General features: G+C 36.6%; 1 protein-coding gene across 19 annotated transcripts in view; it reads right to left on the reverse strand.

Moving 5' to 3' along the window:
* The window catches only part of RIMS2 (regulating synaptic membrane exocytosis 2), a 753,630-nt gene that overhangs the window by 312,674 nt on the left and 419,239 nt on the right, over positions 1 to 21,717 (reverse strand). For all 19 annotated transcript variants that reach the window (XM_062188147.1, XM_062188136.1, XM_062188128.1 and 16 more), the window contains 3 exons: positions 20,604 to 20,734; positions 16,178 to 16,349; positions 13,868 to 14,021 (listed from right to left, as the gene is read on the reverse strand). In XM_062188147.1, coding sequence (XP_062044131.1) covers positions 13,868 to 14,021; positions 16,178 to 16,349; positions 20,604 to 20,734 — 457 coding nt within the window. The remainder of the gene's footprint in view (positions 1 to 13,867; positions 14,022 to 16,177; positions 16,350 to 20,603; positions 20,735 to 21,717) is intronic.

Consider the following 21,717-nt stretch of genomic DNA (forward strand, 5'->3'; position numbering starts at 1 on the left):
AATTTGTATACCTTAAATCATTTTTTTTAAAAAAACAACCCTTAAGAGTACAGACAGGGGCTAAAAACAATAATCAAATGTTGAAATGCTAATTTTGCTCAGAGAGTACCAAAAAAAAGTAAGGACTTCCTTATTGGAGATCATGGAAAGAGTTTTTCTGATACATTTCAGGCTACTTAAGACAACCAAAATATTTTTGCAAAAATAGTGCAAAGATTCAGTATAGGTATCCCCAGGAAAAGCAAACCAACAGGCCAGCGCCGCGGCTCATTAGGCTAATCCTCTGCCTGTGGCGCCAGCAACCCGGTGCTAGTACTGGTTGGGGCGCCGGCCGTAATGTGCCGGCCATAACAGCCACTTGGGGGTGAACCAACGGAAAAAGGAAGACCTTTCTCTCTGTCTCTCTCTAACTCACTGTCTAACTTTGCCTGTCAAAAAAATAAATAAATAAGTAAAAGCAAACCTACAACAAAAAATCTGGCCACCTATTAAAAAAAATAAAAATAAAAACAGTAACTCTAGAGTCATCTGCTTTAGCAGTGCTGTAGAACCTGTGCTAGCTTCCTATATGGGCACTGGTTTGAGTCCCAGATCTCCAGATCTCCTCTTCCTATCAAGCTCCCAAATGATAATGGACTGGGAAAGCAGTGGGAGATGGCTCAAGTGCTTGGGCCCCTGCACCCATGTGGGAGACCTAGGCTGCCTCTTGGCTTCAGATTGGCCCAGCTCCAGCTGTTATGGCCATTTGGAAAATGAACCAGGCCGCGCAGTGGCTCACTAGGCTAATCCTCCGCTTTGCGGCGCCGGCACACCGGGTTCTAGTCCCGGTCAGGGCGGCGGTTCTGTCCTGGCTGCCCCTCTTCCAGGCCAGCTCTCTGCTGTGGCCAGGGAGTGCAGTGGAGGATGGCTCAAGTGCTTGGACCCTGCACCCCATGGGAGACCAGGATAGGCACCTGGCTCCTGCCATCGGATCAGCGTGGTGTGCCGGCCGCAACGCGCCAACCGCGGCGGCCATTGGAGGGTGAACCAACAGCAAAGGAAGACCTTTCTCTCTGTCTCTCTCTCTCACTGTCCACTCTGCCTGTCAAAAAAAAAAAAAAAAAAGAAAGAAAAGAAAAGAAAATGAACCAGTGTTCTCTCTGTCCCTGTCTGTAACTCTGCCTCTCAAATAAATACATAAATCTTTTTAAAAAATTGCAGCTCCATCCTTTCATAGCAAAAATGAAGACAAGAAATCAAACCTTAAGTCTACCTTGGGCAAATTTTAAAAATTCCAACATGTAAGAATTTTGTATAAAAGATAAAAATGGCTTTAAGTCTTTCAAATTCAAGTAAAATTTATTGCATAATAAAAAGAAATAAGATGCAAATCCTGGAAAGGAAGGAGACAGACAGGCTTCCAAACTTGGAAACCAAAATTTTACACACAAAAAAAACCTTGAAATTTTTGCTCAAATTGTAAACAATAGAGGGAAAAACAAAGAGAAATACAACAGGATACCAAAGATGACAAGGTAAAACAACTAGAAGATTTCACCAAGTTGCTGTTGCAAGGGAAGAATATACAGTTTAAGTTTCATTTTATTATAGAACTGTAAGCAATATCTTGGACTTTCTTGGAAAGAGGCCACTGTAACTCTCCACTCAAATAAGTAAAGAAATAATGTTTAAAAAGTGAAGGGCTGGGAAAAAGATATACCAGGTAAGTGGAAACAAACAAACTACAACAAAAAACTAGCAGGAGTACCTATACACATATTATATTAAAACAGATTTAACTAAAAACTGTAAAAAGACACAGAGGATATTAAACATTGATACAAGGATAGATTCAGTAGAAAGATATAACAATCATAAATACATATGCACCAAACATACCACCAGATATACTCAGCAAATACTATTAGACCTAAGGAGAGAGGTAAACTGCAATACAATCATAGTAGGGGATTTCAACATCTGACTGTCATCAATGAGTTGAACTACACTACTGAGCAAATAGACCTAACAACCATTTAAAGAACATTTCACCCAACAGTTACAGAATACCTTTTCTTTCTCTCTCTCTCTCTCTCTCTCTCTTTTTTTTTTTTTTTTTTTTTTGACAGGCAGAGTGGACAGTGAGAGAGAGAGAGACAGAGAGAAAGGTCTTCCTTTGCCGTTGGTTCACCCCACAATGGCCGCTGCGGCCAGCGCACAGTGATGATCCGAAGCCAGGAGCCAGGTGCTTCTGGTCTCCCATGCGGGTGCAGGGCCCAAGCACTTGGGCCATCCTCCCCTGCACTCTCAGGCCACAGCAGAGAGCTGGACTGGAAGAGGAGCAGCTGGGACAGAATCCGGAGCCCCAACCGGGACTAGAACCTGGTGTGCCGGCACCGCAGGCGGAGGATTAGCCTATTGAGCCATGGCGCCGGTCCAGAATACCTTTTCTTCTCATTAGGAGATGGAACATTTTCCAGGATAGAGCATATATTAAGCTAAAAATTAAGTCTCAATAAATTTTTAAAAATTGAAATCATACCATATATCTTCTCAGATCACAAAGGAATAAAACTAGAAATCAACAAGAACAACAGAACATCTACAATACTTGGAAATCAAATAGCATGCTATTGGATGACTAATATGTAGTTAAAGAAATTTTTAAAAAATCAAAACTTTTTTGAAATAAATAAAAATGAAAACACAACACATCAAAACCTGTGGGATAGCAAGAGCAGTGTTAAGAGGGAAATTCACATTAAGTGCTTACATTAAAAATATATAAAACTCTCAAATAAATGACCTAATGATGTACCTTGAGGACTTAGAAAAACAAGAACTAAGACCCAATTTAGCAACAGATGAGAAACAATAAGGATCACAGCAGAAATGACATCGAAACTAAAAAATAAAAAATAAAAATAAAAATAAGTCGACAAACAGAAAACCTTTAGACACACTTCCAAGACGCTGGGTATACCCACGCTAACTTCAGCTGCTCTGCAGATACAAAAAGCACAAAGCAAGGAACACATTTCCAGGGTTCTGACTGACAGAAAGTTTTGGCAAAGAAGTAAAAAATCAATAAACACTGTGTGGGACAAGAAGAAAGAAGACAGAGATGCCCCTGCAGCCAGCCACATGGCAGAGCCAGCTGCCCAATGTAAGCCAACTTCTTACAATGTCGAGTAACTTGTCATGTACCCTGCTGCTCATAGTGTTAGTTCAGAGGTAATTCCACAATCACTCACTGAATTTTACTTCAGCCTAGGGAGCTCTCTGGAGTCGGAGCAACTGCCAGGAGCGGAGCAGGGAAGCCTTATTGCTTCCCGCCTGTTCCCCATCCATGCAGAGCACCATCCTTGGCAGTAAAGTAGCACAGCACGTCTCTATTCCATTCTGACCAGCAACAGAGTCGGAGTCAGGGCAACGTGTGAGGCAAAGGACAGATTCCCTGCATCCTGAGTTATGAGAGTTTTGGGGCATTAGCCCCAGACCTATGCTCATGCACTCTAAGTGAGTTGGGGAGATTCACCTGAGCTTCTGGGGCTTAACTTAAAGCCCATAGGAAAAATGCAGCCCATAAAAAAATCTGCTCCCACACTGGGAGATCTGGGTAACGATCCTACTATATCCTGCAACACTAGGAGTGTAACAATTAGTTCTAAATTTCTCTGGAATCCAACTTGGTGAACCTAGGGAAGAACATGCCTGCATTCCACCTCTCTGAATTTAATCCCTCCAGAACAAAATCCGTATGCCTTATAGTCACCCTGTAGACTCTAGCAGGGTACAGTTAACATCTCCTAGTACCAGGATTAGGGCTAGAGGTGTCATAAGCCACAGCTCCCCTAGCAGTAGTAGAAAGGTATATCCATGTCACAAAGTCTTAGAATCACAGCTGAAAGCATTTGCCCTCAGATCTGGAACAAGACAAGGCTGTCCACTTTGGCGAGTCTTATTCAATATAATACTGAAGTTTTAGCAAGAGCAATTAGGGAGGAGAAAGAAATAAAGGATATAAAAATTGGAAAAAGAAAGTCAAATTATCCGTGTTTGTAGATTACATGATGTTGTACATGGAAAAACCTAAATACTCCACCAAAAGCTGTTAGAATTGATAAATTCATTCAATAAAGTTGCAGTTTACAGAATAGATATGCAAAAAACATCTTTTTAATTGATAATAAACTCACTGAAAGAGAAATCAAGAAAAAATTTCATTACAATAGGCATAAAATATCAAATATTTAGGAATAAATTTAACCAAAGAAGTAAAAGATCTCTATAAGGAAAATTATCAAACACTGATGAAAGAAATCATCAAAGACACAAAAAAATGGAAAGATATTACTTGCTCTTGGATCAGAAGAATCAATATCATTAAAATGTCTATAATAAAGCAATCTACAGATTCAGTGCAATCCCTATCAAAACACCAATGACAATATTTACAGAATTAAAAAAATCTTAAAATACATATGGAGGGGCTAGCATAGTGGCGTAGCAAATAATGTCACCACCTGCAGTGCCAGCATCCCATATGGGCACTGGTTCAAGTCCCAGCTGCTCCACTTCCAATCCAACTCTCTGCCATGGCCTGGGGAAGCAGTAGAAGATGGCACAAGTCCCTGGGCCTCTGCACCTGCATGGGAGACCTGGAGGAGGCTCCTAGTTCCTGGCTTTGGATCGGCACAGCTGCAGCCATTGCAGCCAACTGGAGAGTAAACCAGATGATAGAACTCTCTCTCTCTCTCTCTCTCTCTCTCTCTCTCTCTCTCTTTCTCTCTCTCTCTCTCTCTCTCTGCTTCTCCTACTCTTTCAAGTAAATAAATAAATCTTTTTTTTTTGACAGGCAGAGTGGATAGTGAGAGAGAGAGACAGAGAGAAAGGTCTTCCTTTTTCCCATTAGTTTACCCTCCAATGGCCACTGCGGCCGGCGCATCTCGCTGATCCGAAGCCAGGAGCCAGGTGCTTCTCCTGGTCTCCCATGTGGGTGCAGGGCCCAAGCACTTGGGCCATCCTCCACTGCCTTCCCGGATCATAGCAGAGAGCTGGCCTGGAAGAGGGGCAACCGGGATAGAATCCGGCACCCCAACCAGAACTAGAACCCGGTGTGCCGGCGCAGCAAGGTGCAGGATTAGCCTGTTAAGCCATGGCGCTGGCCAATAAATAAATCTTTTTAAAAAATAAAATAAAATACATGTGGAGTAACAAAATATCCAGAATAGCCAAAGCAATTCTGAGCAACAACAATCAAGCTGCTTTTCAAAGCATACTACAAAGCTACAGTAATTAAAACATCATGATACTGGCATAAAAACCAATACATAGATTGTAGATTATTGGAACAGAATAGAGAGGCCAGAAATTAATCTCTGTACATACAGCAAAATGATTTTTGAGAAAAGTGTTCAGATCATACAGTGGTGTAAGGATAATCTCTTCAACAAATGATGCTGGCAAAACTGTATGTACATATGTAGAAGAATGAAATTAGATCCATAGCTCCCACCATATACAAAAATCAACTACAGATGGATCAAAGACCTAAATTTAAGACTTGAGACCATGAGGTTGCTGGCAGAAAACATTCCAAGACATTGGTGTAGGGGATGACAACTTGGACAAGACCTCTAAAATGCAGGCTACCACAGCAAACCTATATAAATGGGACTATATCAAACTTAGAAACTTTTGCACAGCAAAGAAAACAATCAACAGAGTGAAGAGATCTCCGATCTCCGATCTCTGACATAATAGGAAAATATATTTGCAAACCACTTACCTGATAAAGGATGAATATTCTGAATATATCAGCAACTTAAAAAACTAAAACAACCAATCCCGTTGAGAAATGGGCACAGGACTTCAATAGACAGTTCTCAAAAAGAAGTATAAGTGGTCAACAAATATATTAAAATTGCTCAACATCACTAGCAGTCAGGGAAATGCAAATAAAAACCAAACTGAGATATCACGTCACCTCAAATGCTGGTGAGGATGTAGGCAAAGGGGAACGCTTATACACTGCTGGTAGGAATGTAAATTAGTGCAGCCAGTGTGGAAAACAGTGTGAGATCTCTAAAATAGCTAGAAATAAACTTGCCATATGATCTAGCAATCTCACTACTAGGTATATAACCAAAAGACATAAATACAATGTATCAAAGAGATACCTGCTGCACCATGTTTATCACAGCAGTGTTCACAATAGACAAAATTTGGAATCAAAAAAGGTACCCATCATCAGATGAATGGATAAAGAAAATGTTGTATATGTACATAATGGAATATTATTCAGCAATAAAAAGAAGGGAATTCTACCATTTGCAGCAAAATGGACATAACTGGAGGACATCATGTAACATGAAACAAGCTGAACCCAGAAAGACAAATACAGCATATTTTCCCTCACACGTGGGAACATAAAATTTGAAAAACAAAAAAGAAAGATAAAAGAAAGAAATGTCTGTGTTAACAGTATTTCTGCAAATATAGTTTTGTAAAACTTTGTTTTATACCTTTGTCAAAGCAATACTTAAGAATGTTGTATTATTATCGTTTTAATCATACGTGATTACTTTACTGAGTTGTGTTTCCAACTCCTGCTTTGGCCTAGCCCAGCCCTGGAAGATGTAGGCATTCAGAAAGTGAACACTGGAAAGAGGTTCTCTTTCTCTTTCTCTACCTCTCAAATAAGTAAATAAAACTATTTAAAAACATATAATAAAAGTATGAAAGTACACTTTCCAATACAATCCCTTTTTCTTCCAAGAAGGTAATGAAAAATGTTCCTCATTAATGAATCAAAAGAAAAATCGTGGGAATATTTGAGATATTTTGTCATCTCCAAAAGCAACTTCACTTATTAACTGATGCATTTATATTATTTGAAATCATAGCCACATCCTTGCTTATACATTAGCAAAAATGCTTAATGAGTCACTCATTGAAATATGTGCTGCTCCCTACATCCTGTAGTAACTCAAAAGAATATCTAGGAGTAGCCTGAAATTAAAAAATAGTGTAGAAAATGTTATTTTGTCATTAAAGTTTAAATTTCTCATAGCCTTATTTCTTTGACACATTGGAGTAATGACCTTGTCACCATCTCTATAATTACTTTACTTTAATATTTTAATATTTTGTCACTTAGGAACATATCTTCAAATGCATCTATTTAAAAATGTATGCATCAAAGTACTTACATTTTTTCCACTTCTACAAACTTTTCGAAGTATCCTCCTCAATACCTTTATTTTGGAAATAATTCAAAGCGGATAATCAAATCTGCCTAGATCCCATTTCAAAAATATTGCTTAAGGGCCAGCATTGTGGCTTAGTGGGTCAAGCTGCCTCTTGCAACACCAGCATCCCATATGGGTGCCAGTTCATGTCCCTGCTACTCCACTTCCAATTCATCTCCCTGCTAATGCACCTGTGAAAGCAGAAGAGGATGGCCCAAGTGCCTGTGTCCTTGACACTCATGTGGGAGACCCAAACGAAGCTCCTGGCTCCTAACTTCAGCCTTGGCCAGGCATGATTGTTGCAGGTATTTGAAGAATGAACCAGATCCGAATGATTCAAAAAAGTTTTTCATTAGTAATTATAATTCTTATTAACATGATAAACAAGTTATAGCCTCACGGTCACTTTCATAAAAGCAGAAGCTGGTTTACCAAAACATTTTGTTAAATAAATCTTAGGCCAAGGAATAGATAAGGGTTATTATAAACCTTCGATGTTAACTGTTCATGCATGCAATGCACCAAGTATGTCAGTGTTCATGATCTTTAATATAAAACATATCTGTAAATAAATGTAACATTTACTCTCTAAATGGAGAAAAACTCCTAAGAAGATTGTCATCAATAATAAAATTATGAATATATTTATTCATAGAATGGCATGCACCTGCCATTTATGAGCAATATATTCCTAGCCAATAGAAGGTTTTTAATTCTCTTTTCTTTAAAGATTTATTTTATTTATTTGAAAGGTAGAGTTACAGAGAAGTAGAGGCAGACAGAGAAAGAAAGAGAGAGAGAGAAAAAGAGATCTTCCATCAGCTGGTTCACTCCCAAATGGCCACAATGGCACAAGCTAGGCCCATCTGAAGCCAGGAACCAGGAACTTTTTCAGGTCTCCCATGTGGCTGCAAGGTCCCAAGCATTTGAACCATCTTTTACTGCTTTCCCAGTGGCTTTACCACTACACCACAGTGCCAGCCCCTTAATTTTCTTTCTAAATATAATTCCTTGGTCTCTGTTTCCTTCCTTTTGGCAAATGTACATAATCTTACTCATATTCAGACCTATAAAATTATTTATTAGATGTAGTTGATAGTAAAAAAATTGATAGGGTACACCATGGAGACATTATATTATCCCCTGGGTAAATTTAATACTATTTACGACTAAGTAACAGAAAAATCACTTTAGGGGTGAGGAAATATGAAAAGCTACAAGATCAACTAAATTAAATTTTGATCTCATGAAAAACCATGATACATACAACTGGAAAATACTCTATTTTCATCATCCCTCTCATCCACTATTACCTATCACCAAGGGAGAGAAAATGGAAACTGGGAATAGATATAAGAGTTTCAAGTATTTAGAGTCCAAATACATTCTGCATCATAATAATTGGAATAAGTGGAGAATGAGAAATCTTGTAAGAAAGGTAATGCTTGGCCGGCACCTAGGCTCACTAGGCTAATCCTCTGCCTGCGGCGCCAGCACCCCGGGTTCTAGTTCCTGTTGGGGCGCCAGATTCTGTCCCAGTTGCTCCTCTTCCAGTCCAGCTCTCTGCTGTGGCCCTGGAAGGCAGTGGAGGATGGCCCAAGTGCTTGGGCCCTGCACCCACATGGGAGACCAGGAGGAAGAACCTGGCTCCTGGCTTCGGATTGGTGCAGCACGTCGGCCATAGCAGCCATTTGGGGAGTGAACCAATGAAAGGAAGACCTTTCTCTCTGTCTCTCTCACTGTCTAACTCTGCCTGTAAAAAAGAAAAAAGAAAAAAAAAAAAGAAAAGGTAATGCTGACTTGCATTAGTATCCTATAAACTAAAAGAATTAGTGTGCAATAATTTATAGCGGGTTACAAACTATATAATAGTCATTTTCACATAATAAACCATCATCCTGTATTGTAGATTTAAAAAAAAAATGTATTGGACACAGTATGGTAGCCAGAAAAAATAATATTAGTTCTGATGAAATTCATTGTAATGTAAATATTACAACAAAAGACATGGTAATGACATTTGCAAATACAGAAGTGTGAGAGCTGACTACATGGAAAGGCTGAAAAATTGAGTGCTATAGAATCAGTGTTCAATTAATACCAATGATCCAAGTATAGGAGATTGCATTTGGTGGGAATACAATTTCAATCATTAGAGAGATTATTTTTTAAAGGATTGAAGGCAATTCTTCATACTTTCCTATGACAAAATTGTCCATAAAACCAATTATTTGTTCTAATACTCTACTTATCAAACAGCATTTTGAAATGTAATTTAGTTTCCTATACAGCGAGAAGGTAATGATCCATTTAGTCAGTAGCTATTTATTATGCATCCAGGTATTTTTCTGATGATTAATAGATGACAGGGAATCCATGCCACTAAATGTATAGACCCAAAATCTGGTTAATATCCATCAGTCCTACAGTATTTAACAAAAATTTTGCTATACCTGAAATATGCTGACTCCATTAATAACCAGCAAGCATTCACCTCATTTGTCAATAATAGATGGATCAGAAAAAAGAAAATCCCAAATCTTAAATTGTGGAAGCAAAGACCCAAAAAACGACACTTTTCATTCTCAAAATATTTCTGAGTTTATTCTAAATTTTTCCAAATTGATCTAATTCTACTTCCTAGATCAGATGACATCCAAAAATAATCCAAGGTAAAATGCAAACATTGTAACAACAATAATATAAGTTTATATTCTTGAGATTGCTTAATTCTTATAACCATTCCATAATGTAGAGTTTATTGTTTCCATTTTGTAAATGAGGAAAGTAAGGCATAAGAGATCATCTGCCTCAAGTTACACAGCTCCAAAGTAAAAGAAACAAAATTCAAAATCAAGCTAACCTGAGATTAAAGTTCACAGTTTCAACCACTATGCTATACTTGTCATCTTACAAATGCATAAAATACTGAGAAAATGAAAGTAGAAATTCATATCTATAACTCCACTAAATTTAGCAATTTCATTCTTATAGTTAAGATTCAAGATTGGGAAGGTGGCAGTATAGCAGCAAGATGTTCCAAGTTGTGCAGAGAAAGATTAATGAATAAAAGGGGATACAATCAGGCAACAGAACCACGAAAAGTTGGCACAGAGTGGCCCGGGAGTTCACCAGAGGGTGCCAGGGACCACACTAGGGAAAATAGAGCTGCCCAAACTGCAGAAACAGAATGGAACAGGGAATCAGTGAGAGGGCAACCATCACCACACCGTGGGGGTGGTGGGGAACAGGTGAGAGGGTTTGAGCCCACAGAGATATAGACACAGATGAGTGAGGAAACAAAGTGAACAGTGCTTGGTGCTAGAAAGGGGAAAAGGGTGCGATTCTGGGGACTAACAGAAAGGTTGAACAGCCATGATCCCTCAGTGGTTCCTGACCCCCATCGGAGCTGCAGGGGGTAAAGAGCAGCCATCTTGCTTGTTTACATTCTGGAGCACAGGCTGGTGGGCAGTGCTTTTCCCTCTGGCACATAAACATCAGTTGCAAGGGCCACCCCACCCAGAACAAGAATCACAATGGTTCAGAGTGACTCCTCCCTCATCACACAGGGGGCACAGTGACAGGCTGAAACAACAGAGGCCCAGGCGCTTTTGGGGGAACAAAGGAGACTGGCCCGCCAGTGGACGGGGCTTAGTACATCAAAAACCAGGTACCTGCCACCTTAAGTATCTGCCTCCTTCAATTCCCAGAAATAAAAAAAGCTCTAGGAGGTGGAGCTACTTGCTTACACTGGCAACCCTCACAGACCCATAGCAGCCCATAGCAGAGAGAAATCAACTTAAAAATTAAACCCAACAGAAACCAAACAAAAATGCCAAAGAACAAAGGAAAAATCCTGAATAAGAATATGAAAGAACATATGAACTCACCAATGGAGGAATCTAAACCTTCAATAATAGAGACTGAAGAAGAAGAAATTGAAGTCATGCCAGAAAAAGAATTCAGAAAATTAATAATCAGATTACTTAGAAGCAATCAGAAACAGATTCAAGATCTGAATAAAAAGCACACCTAAGAAACAGATTCTAAAGAGAAACCAGAATGAAATATTGGAAATGAAAAATTCAATTGACCAAATAAAAAATGCCGTGGAATCACTCAGAAATTGAACAGATGAAATAGAAGAGCAAATATCAGAACTCAAAGACAAACTCCCAGTAATAATATAGTCAGACCAAACACAAGAAGAAGAAATTAGAAAATTAAAAATCACAGTTGGAGATTTACAAGATTCAATCAAGTGTTGTAATGTCCAGATAATAGGAGTCCCTGAAGGTGTAGAAAGAAAGAATGGATTAGAAGGCCTTCTTAATGAAGTAATATCAGAAAACTTCCACAATAGGCAGATTGAAAGAGACGTCCAGGGGCTGGCGCTGTGGCACAGTAGGTTAATCCTCCACCTGTGGTGCCAGCATCCTATATGGGTGCCGGTTCTAGTCTCGGCTGCCCCTCTTCCAATCCAGCTCTCTGCTATGGCCTGGGAAAGCAGATGGCCTAGGTCCTTGGGCCCCTGCACCCTTGTGGGAGACTAAAGGAAGCTCCTGGCTCTTGGCTCCTGGCTTCGGATTGGTGCAACTCCCGCTGTTGTGGCCACTTGGGAGTGAACCAGTGGATGGAAGACCTTTCTCTCTGTCTCTACTTCTCACTGTCTGTATCTCTAACTTTCAAATAAATAAATAAAATCTTTAAAAAAAAAAAGAGACATCCAAATACAGCAAATACACAGGACTCTTAACAGACATGACTAGAAAAGGAATTTACCACGACACATTGTGGCAACATTCAGCTCAGTGAAACACAAAGAACAAATCTTAAAATGTGCCAGAGAGTAATGAAAAATCACATGCACAGGTAATCCAATCAGACTCACCCCGACTTCTCATTGAGAACCTTACAGGTAAGGAGGCACTGGCATGATATATTCCAAGTTTTAAAAGAAAAGCACTGCCAATCCAGAATACTATACCCTAAAAAGCTATCATTTATGAATGAAGGGGAAATAAGGATTTTCCACAACAAAATTGAAAGGATTTGTATCTTCGCGCCCAGCTCTACAACACTGGCTCAAGGGTGTGCTGCATGCAGAAACAGAAATAGGAAATTTACTGCAAATGAAGATGAACACAGAAAATGGCCCAGCTAAAATATAAACAAAAGCCAAAATACATATACAGTTCTGCTTAAGGAAACATGGCAGGAAAAAGACAGTATTTAACAATAGTCACACTGAATGTAAATGGTCTCAACTCTACAGTTAAAAGACACAGACTAGGCCAGCGCCACGGCTCACTAGGCTAATCCTCCACCTGTGGCACCGGCACTCCAGGTTCTAGTCCCAGTTGGGGCGCCAGATTCTGTCCCAGTTGCTCCTCTTCCAGTCCAGCTCTCTGCTGTGGCCCTGGAAGGCAGTGGAGGATGGCCCGAGTCCTTGGGTCCTGCACCCACATGGGAGACCAGGAGGAAGCACCTGGCTCCTGGCTTCGGATCAGTGTAGTGTGCTGGCCCTAGGGGCCATTTGGGGGGTGAACCAATGGAAGGAAGACCTTTCTCTCTGCCTCTCTCTCTCACTGTCTAACTCTGCCTGTCAAAAAAAAAAAAAAAAAAAAAAGACACAGACTAGCTGAATGTATTTAAAAAGAAAACTCATCTATCTGTTGCCTTCAAGAATCATACCTCACCAGCAAAGATGCATGCAGACTGAAAGTCAAAGGATAAAAAAGATATTCCAAGCTAATAGAAACCAAAAAAGAGCCAGTGTGGCCATCCTAATAGCAGACAAAATAAACTTTAACAAAAAAGCTATTAAAAGGTAGATGGGAGCTGGCAGGGGGGGAGGGGGGGCGGATAGGGGAAAGAACCACTGTATTCCTAAAATTGTATCTATGTAAAAATACATTCATTAAATAAAAATTTTTAAAAAAGCACTGCTACTTCCATGTCGGTTATTCTTAAAGTTATACTGAATTCCTGAAAAAATTTACTCATTTGTTTTAAACTCAAAACAACAACAACAACAAAAGATTCAGAGCCCTGGGGCTGGTACCTGTGGTATGGCGGGTTAAGCCTAGGGCTGTAGCACCAGCATCCCATATGGGTGCTAGTTCGAGTCCCAGATGCTCTTCTTTCTATGCAGCTCTCTTCTAATAGCCTGGGAAATTAGTGGAAGATGAGCCCCTGCATACACGTGGGAAACCTGGAAAAAGCTCCAGGCTCCTAGCTTTGGATAGGCTCAGCTCCAGCCGTTATGGCCATTTGTGAAGTGAGCCAGAGGATGGAAGAATTTTCTCTCTGTCTCCCTATCTCTGTCTGTAACTCTCTCTCTCAAATAAATAAATAAAATCTTAAAAAAGAAAAGAGTCAAAGCACTGACTTAACCATAAATGCAGTTATTTGGAGTAAAATCATCCAAAATATAACTATAAAGCACCTTAATATTGTGATGAGTGAATAGAGTATAAATTTATTTTAGTGAAAGAAACAATTTAAAATCTTTAATAATACCTATGAAATACTAACAGATATCTGTTAATACTTCCAATGATACTTTCAAACCCTATTCATATGTATCATTCAAAATTAGAAAAATTCAATGGTAAATTTTACTGGCAACTTACTTTGCAACCTCCGTGTTGGGCTCTCACCATGGAGTTGTCTTCGTGGCATATACGGAGAAGGGTGAGGAAGTGGCAATGAAGATACATCATGGGTCTGCAGTTTATACCAATGTGGCTCATCATCTAATAATGCTGTTTCTAATTCAATCAAAATCTACAAACCCAAGAGACAGAGCACTGTTATGCTATATCTATAATAAGGTTATAATAAGGAAATCCCCTTATAAAATGTCTTATAACTTTAAAATAATTATGATAGGAATGCTGTTAAATCAAAATGAAGACTTTAGAGGTTGAAAAATTGCCAATATGTTTTGATAATATCTAAATAAAATATTATTTATTAGTTATCTAATAGTTTTAATATCTGACACTTAATTTGTAGATTTCATCATTCATCTACTGATTTTTACCACTACAGAATAATATTTTATTTTTAAGTCTATAATAATAAAAATATATGCATATTATTTTATAGTAACTAATTTAAGCTTTAAAAGAACTCTTGAATGGGGAGAGAAAAACAAATTTGAAGGGCATACTGTGTGTTAAGAAGCATAACATATGTTATTTAATTAATAGAATGCTACTAAAACAAAATCCAGGCTAAAAGTGGTTAATAAAACTTGTCTGTAGTCATACTAGTTCATTAGTGAGAGAGAAAATATGAACCAGTCTGTCTTACTTAAAACTATGGGTTCAACATAACATGTTACTACAGATTCAAATAAAAGGAAAAAAGAACCACAAGAATGGATGTTTACTATGAACTACATTATAAAATGGAGTTTATATTATGAATATTTTTAAATTATAAAACTATTATATGACTATTTCCTTTTAGGGTGTTGTGAAACTAAGATAGTGTGCCTGCATTTAGAAGGAGGAAGAAGTATTGGAGCACAGTGAGAGTAAAGGTAGTGGGGGAAGTTATCACTGTGTTCCTAAAGCTGTATATATGAAATACACGAAACTTGCAAAACTTAAATAGAATTTAAAAAAAAAAACTTAAGATCAATAAACAGAAGAAGAATTTCCATACAAAGATACATGACGATTTAGTTAGAGGAGGTAAAGCAGCAAAACAGCTAAGTTACTATTTTGCTCCTACTAAATTTTCTCCAGTCATTTGACAATGTATAGACATTATATTCCATATGTTTATACACATACACACACACAAAGCACATTTACGTAATCCTCATATTAACCCTGAGTTATATACTAGTATCATTCCCACAGGGTTGACAAAGAAACTAAAGCACAGATAGATTCATAACTTGCTCAAATACCTGTTCAGGAAATATAGATCCATATAGCTGGGCCTGAGTCTCTGCTCCTAAGAACTTTGCTATCCTGCTTCTCAAATGTTTCATAGGTTTATTATTCTTTGGTTCCTGGCTGACAATATTCAGTTCAGTATTTCCTTAGAAAGCAGATAGTTTAGCACACTAATAGGTGAACTGCTTCCCATCTTGCCTCTCTCTAACTCATTATCCATACATTACTACTGGAAACACTTTTCTCAAGTACATCAGGCCACTCTCTTTTTAAAATCTGTCACTGTGTTCCCTGTAGCCACAGGATAAATCCAAATTTCTCAATATAATATATTAAGGAACAAGATCTGCTATCAATTTAACTGTCAAGTCTCGATTCTTACAACCTGCCCTTCCAATTGTAACACCTGTCCAAAACCCTCAATTCCTGATGTCTCATTCCCTCCACAGGAGTTTCTCCTCTTGACATTGCTAAACTGCACTTGCTTTGTAAAAAACTTTGAGCACTTTTCCTCCCCTGCCTGTAGTTTTATATTCCTATTGCCTTTATCCCAACACAGCAAGCAATTTGCATGTTATATCATACTTGCTATTCTACTGACTAAATCCCGAATGTGCTGCAACTTTTTTGAAGTAATTTGCCTCAACGACCTTTGAAGGCTCAGTTTCTAGCACAGTGCCTGGTACAGTATAGGGCTTAAAAAACAATCCATGATTAAATGGCTGAACTACTTAACAGTGGCACAGATACATACAACACCACAAAACAAAACTATTTTTGAAATGCAAACCAATCTTTTATCATTTAACACTGAGATTTCTATAACAAGATTGAAAATGTAAAATTATTCATTTTTAGAACCGTTTTCTATACTGTTGATAAATTTTGTTTTAAACCAGTAGCTAAATTCATAAGGTTAAAGATATGTCTTGATTTTTCAGGTATTTGAAATATAAAATTCTACTGATAGTCATATAAAAATATTCAGGGTGACATGAACAGTGTAAACTTTAAAATATGTCCAAATACCTCTCCTAAGAATTCACTTTCTTCCTCCCGAACTCGAGCTTGATCCCAAAGAGTAATTTCCAGCATTCGTTCCCGAAATTCTCTTCGGTGAACTGGAGAATAAATGAATGTTTGGTTCCATTTGGGTTCCAGTGTTTTCTTTACTGTTTTAGTTCTTCTCTTGTTTTTATCACTATAAAAATAAAAATATATGAATTTAAATAAAACTTGTTTTGCCCTAAGATTTATTAATTTAATATTTTTCAGGAGAGAAGCTGCTTAATCACAAATGTATTATATACTGAAAATATTGTACCCTATAAAATTACTATTAAAATTTATAAAGTATATAATTGTATCATATTTTGTGAGTTAATATCTGTAATTCAATAAATCTTAATTTTTTTTAATATACAATTAAAAACTCCATCTTTCTCAAAAATCATAATAAGAATAGACTGGAACATCTTAACTCTAAAATCTTTTCAAAACTGCCCTACTGGTAACCTTTAAAATGGTAATTAAGCAGTAACATTATATGTGTTATTAACTTAAACTATAGAAGTCTTATTGTACAAAAACAGAAACTGTGAGTTCTTAACTTCATATCCATATGGTTTAGCTGATGAACAATTACAGTTTACATTTTATGAAGTTACTCTTACATATAAGAAATAAGCATTTGTTTATTTAACTTATCCCAGGTTTTTAAAAATATTGCAAATTTTTTATATGTAAGGTAGCCAGTAATGTAGGTTTGAAATGGAAGATGACCATGCTGATAGATGGAACTCTCAACTCAATGTTAACATACTTTCTGTGATTGTATATCTCTATCAATTGAATGTTTTAAGCTGTTTCTCTTATTTGCATATGTATTTATTAATTTTGTATATTACCATTGTACTGATATATTATGTACTCTTGGAAATATATTAAATAGAAGATAAAATAATGAGATAGAAAAATTTGATTCAAGTATTTCTTCCTAATGATTGGATGGTCTCACACATCTGTGAGGTACATCTATCCTATTTGGACATCACAGTTCTAGAGTATTAGGATCAATGACCACATATAAATAAAGGAAAAATACAGGAAATAGACTGTAAGCTATCTGGAATGCCTATTTAAAGTGAGAAACACACAGATAATAAACTACAAACAGAATAATATTAACAGCTACAAATTCTCCCAGCACATCACCGCTTTAAAAGTGTTGGGAAACACGGAGTAGAGAAAACAAAGGTGTAGGATGTCTCTGAAATGGAGAGGCCATGCAACTTCTAGGAATTTCAATGTTTAATACAGATTAGACTTTAGTGCTCAAGACATAATATGTTTCCAGAGCACATATATGCAATGTAACAGAAAGCCTCCTTTAAATACAATAACCGATATGAATTTATACCCATTGTACCTCTGTTAACTTTAAAGGTATGGTAGGAAAATAACTGCAAACCTGTATAGGAGATTTTATCTTCATAAATGAAAAAGAAGTGACATTGTACAGAGGGATAACAAACTAAATAATTGGAATAATTACAAGTACTATGATTTTTTATCTTTCTCTATCCTTGCCTTTCAAAATTTTACATATTTATTTATTATCTGTGTATATTCCATCAGTGAAATAATTAATTCTGAGACCCTGTCAAGAGATAATATTCCTTTCCTGAAGGCCAGGAAGGATGCACTTAACAAGAACTTGCTTTCTAATCCAAGAATAATTTCACTGAAATCTGAAATAGAACAGAAGAGTAAGATATGCACTTCCCTAAAAGACTGAGAAAAACTCAAAGAATACCTATTTTTAGAAGAGATTTCTATATTAGGTAGAAAAGAAGCTCCTAACAAATACAACATATATGGTTATAATTTAATAAAGCAATTTAATGTTAAGTGAAGCACCAATTCATAAAAAGAATAATGCTAAATAATCTTATTTTCAGCAATTTAAAAAAATTAGTTTTTTTTTTTCAAGGAGTCAAACCAAAGCCTTCAGAATCAGATCATGCTGTAGAAGTCAAGCAGTGAAAAGATGCTAAAAGTATTTAAAAACTAAGATCAATAAGCATGCTATAGATATATTAAGTGGCAGCCTAATGATCCTAAAATAAAAAAATTAATTTCTAATTGTATAGAATGTAACTGACTTTTTTAAAACAAAACTAAAATCTAACTTAGTTTTTCTGTTTAAATTAATATTACCAGTATTTTTGTTTCCATTTAACTTAGTAACAACATGCAAAGCTTTTACTCAAACTATAAAGATTTTAAATATTTTCCGAGATATAAATATAAATATATAGAATGCCCAGATATTTTTTAAAGTACATAATACATTATCTAGAAATAACACTTTGAAGGGTTTCTCTGATATTCTCTGTGATATTATAGGTCTGACATTCTACATCTCATCTGTGGGCTCACTTAGCCCTCCAGGAAGTCTTATCAGTAAAAAGGCTTCAATTGTTTTCTATGTTCACCTGCTCAAGTATTTCTCCCAGAAATTTTGTCAAGAAAAATGAAATTCAAAATGGAAACACAAATAGTCTTTATTCACATGTAAAAACTTGTGTAACTGCAAAAAATCTAAAAAATTGTTGAAATTATAATGTAAACAAAAATTCGTTGCAAAAAAGATTTATTTATTTTGCTTGAAAGAATTAGAGACAGAGACAGAGAGAGAAAGAGAGAGAGACTGAACTTCCTTCCAGTGGTTCACTCCCCAAATGGCTACAATGGCCAGGGCTGGGCAGGCTGAAGCCAGGAGGCAGGAGCTTCAGCCAGATCTCTCACATGGGTGTAGGGACCCAAACACTAGGGCCATTTTTCACTGCTTTCCCAGGTACATTAGCAGGGAGCTGGATTGGAGCAACCTGGACTCAAACTGGCACCCATGTGGGATGCCAGCAATCCAAGCAGCAGCTTAACTTGTATGCCACAACACCAGCTCCCAAAATTCTTTTCACTCAGATAGAACACTGACACATGGAATATAAAGATTTGGAATAGGAGAGCTCCCTACCATTGGAGCTGTATCTACTCTAGAGAGAAGGGAAAGGAGCTAAGTACAAGAAAATAAAACTAAATAAATATAATCAATCATGAGAGAATTTCACTAATTTTAAAGACTTTTATCATCTTGATAACTAAGTGTTTCTCTTTAAAGGCTTAGGTAGAAACTTAAGTTGTATGTGCATAAAAGCAGAAATGGGAACGTGGCACCATAGCACTCCATGGGTGCAGACACTGGTCATCCTTGTGTGCTGTAAGAAGCCAAGTGATTTGAGCACCAGGAGAGCAGGGTCATCCACCTGGGATATCTGCCATTTAGCTGAAGTTGTAGCTTCAATGGCTCCAATTATGGATTTCATCTTACTCAGAGTTCAACATGCCTCTCTCTCCAAAAGACAATCTAAGCTCTTAGTGAACAACTTAAGGATTTTGTCTTATTTTTACAGATTTCATTTCAAATTATGCATCAAATACACTGAAAGGCCTTTCTTAATTTTCTACCTCCTCTTATTTGTCCATTTCATTGCTGACATTGTTCAGATGATCCTTTGGCACCCAATTCAACCACAGTAACTTGCCACTTGAACTAAGCAACTAAGGGTCCCAGAGTGATCCTTGAACTATGAACTAAGTAAATTGGAGTCCAAGATCATGCCAACATGTTTAAAATCAAATCTGTGTCCAGCCACTTTCAAAAGCAGAAAATGACCAAACCTTGAGAGTTCTCTGCCTTAGAAACATTTGCCATGGATGCAAATACATGGGAAAAAGAATAATTGGTGTCATTGCTTTCTTCTTTTTTATGATGCCTATGGAATAGTCTCTTATTTTTATATACCTGAAATCAAGCATGATTAGATTATTTGAAAAGTTTTTTTGGTCCTAATTTCTCAATTTAAATCAGGATACAACAAAGTCATTTGTACTGATTTGGACAGATACAAAACAAATAATTGAGGAAATAGAATCTGGGCCCAGTGGTTAAGTTTCCTTGATGAAACGAGATGATGAAATATAAGACACGTTTGTTAATTTTACAGAACAGATAGAAAAAGTCTTGATAACAGGAGGTAGAAATTGTAAAATACAAAGAACATCTTAGTAACACTTCTAGCTTTTTGACTCTGAAACTTGTGCTAAAAATTTTATTTTAATTGGCATATTTTTATTTTTATACATAAAAAGATTTAATAAAAAATCCACACGTGCTTAAAATAAATGTGCAACAATATGTAATAAAGCTTTAAAATACTTTTAAATACTTGTGAATATTTGATTTCTAGGTATGATTATGCATATGTTTAATTTCTCAAGTATCTGACTGGTATGATACAAAAAAATAAATGATACAGAACTGAAGCACTCATTGCTACTGAAAATTTTTCACTTATTTTCAAGTACATTTATTTTTATTTCATATCCCTACCTTCTGTCTGGAAGAAAGTAAATTTTAACGTAAGGATTCCTTGGCCTCCCATCTTCCCTGGAAGGGAGATCCTTTGCTCCCAAAATTGTAACTATTAATTGGTGACCAACCTTGTCAAACCATAGTTTTATCTGAAAAGCAAAAAATATTCATTTATGAACTCAAACATACTGTTTCATTTACAAACTTAACATCATTCTATTACTAATAATAGTATATAATATAAATTTCAGTTGATAAATTATGGTTAAAATAAAAGGACATACAATCATAACTTCAATGAATAAAAGAATTGATTCAGAAGTCTATTATATCAGCTAAATCATTTGGGCTTCTAATTATCCTAATGTGATTGCTTATTAACATGTACATAATAATTACATGTACATTAATTGCTATATATCTAAACTTATCCAGGAATCATTATGGTTTATTTTGGATCCTCTTTTAGAATAAGTATTCAAAATTAATTGAGTAGATAGTAACTTGGTTACATGACATTCATAGAGAATTTTCAAGTAAATGTTTTATGTTATTCCATAACAAAAGACACATCAAGGACTATAATTAATAATTTACTAGAAGCTTTAGTTAAAAAATTCTTTCAGCTTCTACTTGAAACTTGAAGCACATCTTTCAAAATTTTTCTTGCTCAGATATAAAGCCTCTTTTTCTTTTATGAAGTAAATGCTTCACATCCTTACAATAATTGGAGTATATTTTAAAATTTAAGATAAGAAAATGTGCATTAATTTTCCTGTGCCATAATTAGGGATTGGAACTTCATATGCAGCTCCTGAATTCATTTGATTTAATAGTCATCATCTCTCCTATACACATACCTTACACCTTCACACTTTGCTAGAAAATTCTATATCAGGATCTTGGATGATCATGGCTCTAATTCAGATTTTGGGTCAGAACTCAGCACATCTCTAACCATTCTATTAAAACTGATATTGAGCCAGAAATTTAGAAATTGAAAATAATGATAAAAATGTGTTGTGATTATATATGAAACCCTGGGAGTTCACTTCCAATTCCAACATAACTTTTTTTGAGTACCTTACTTTAAACTTGGGGTATGAGAGATCAAGCCACCTTTGAGTCAAAA

Source organism: Lepus europaeus, chromosome 4, assembly GCF_033115175.1.
Source record: "Lepus europaeus isolate LE1 chromosome 4, mLepTim1.pri, whole genome shotgun sequence".
In the NCBI taxonomy this organism is placed as follows: domain Eukaryota; kingdom Metazoa; phylum Chordata; class Mammalia; order Lagomorpha; family Leporidae; genus Lepus; species Lepus europaeus.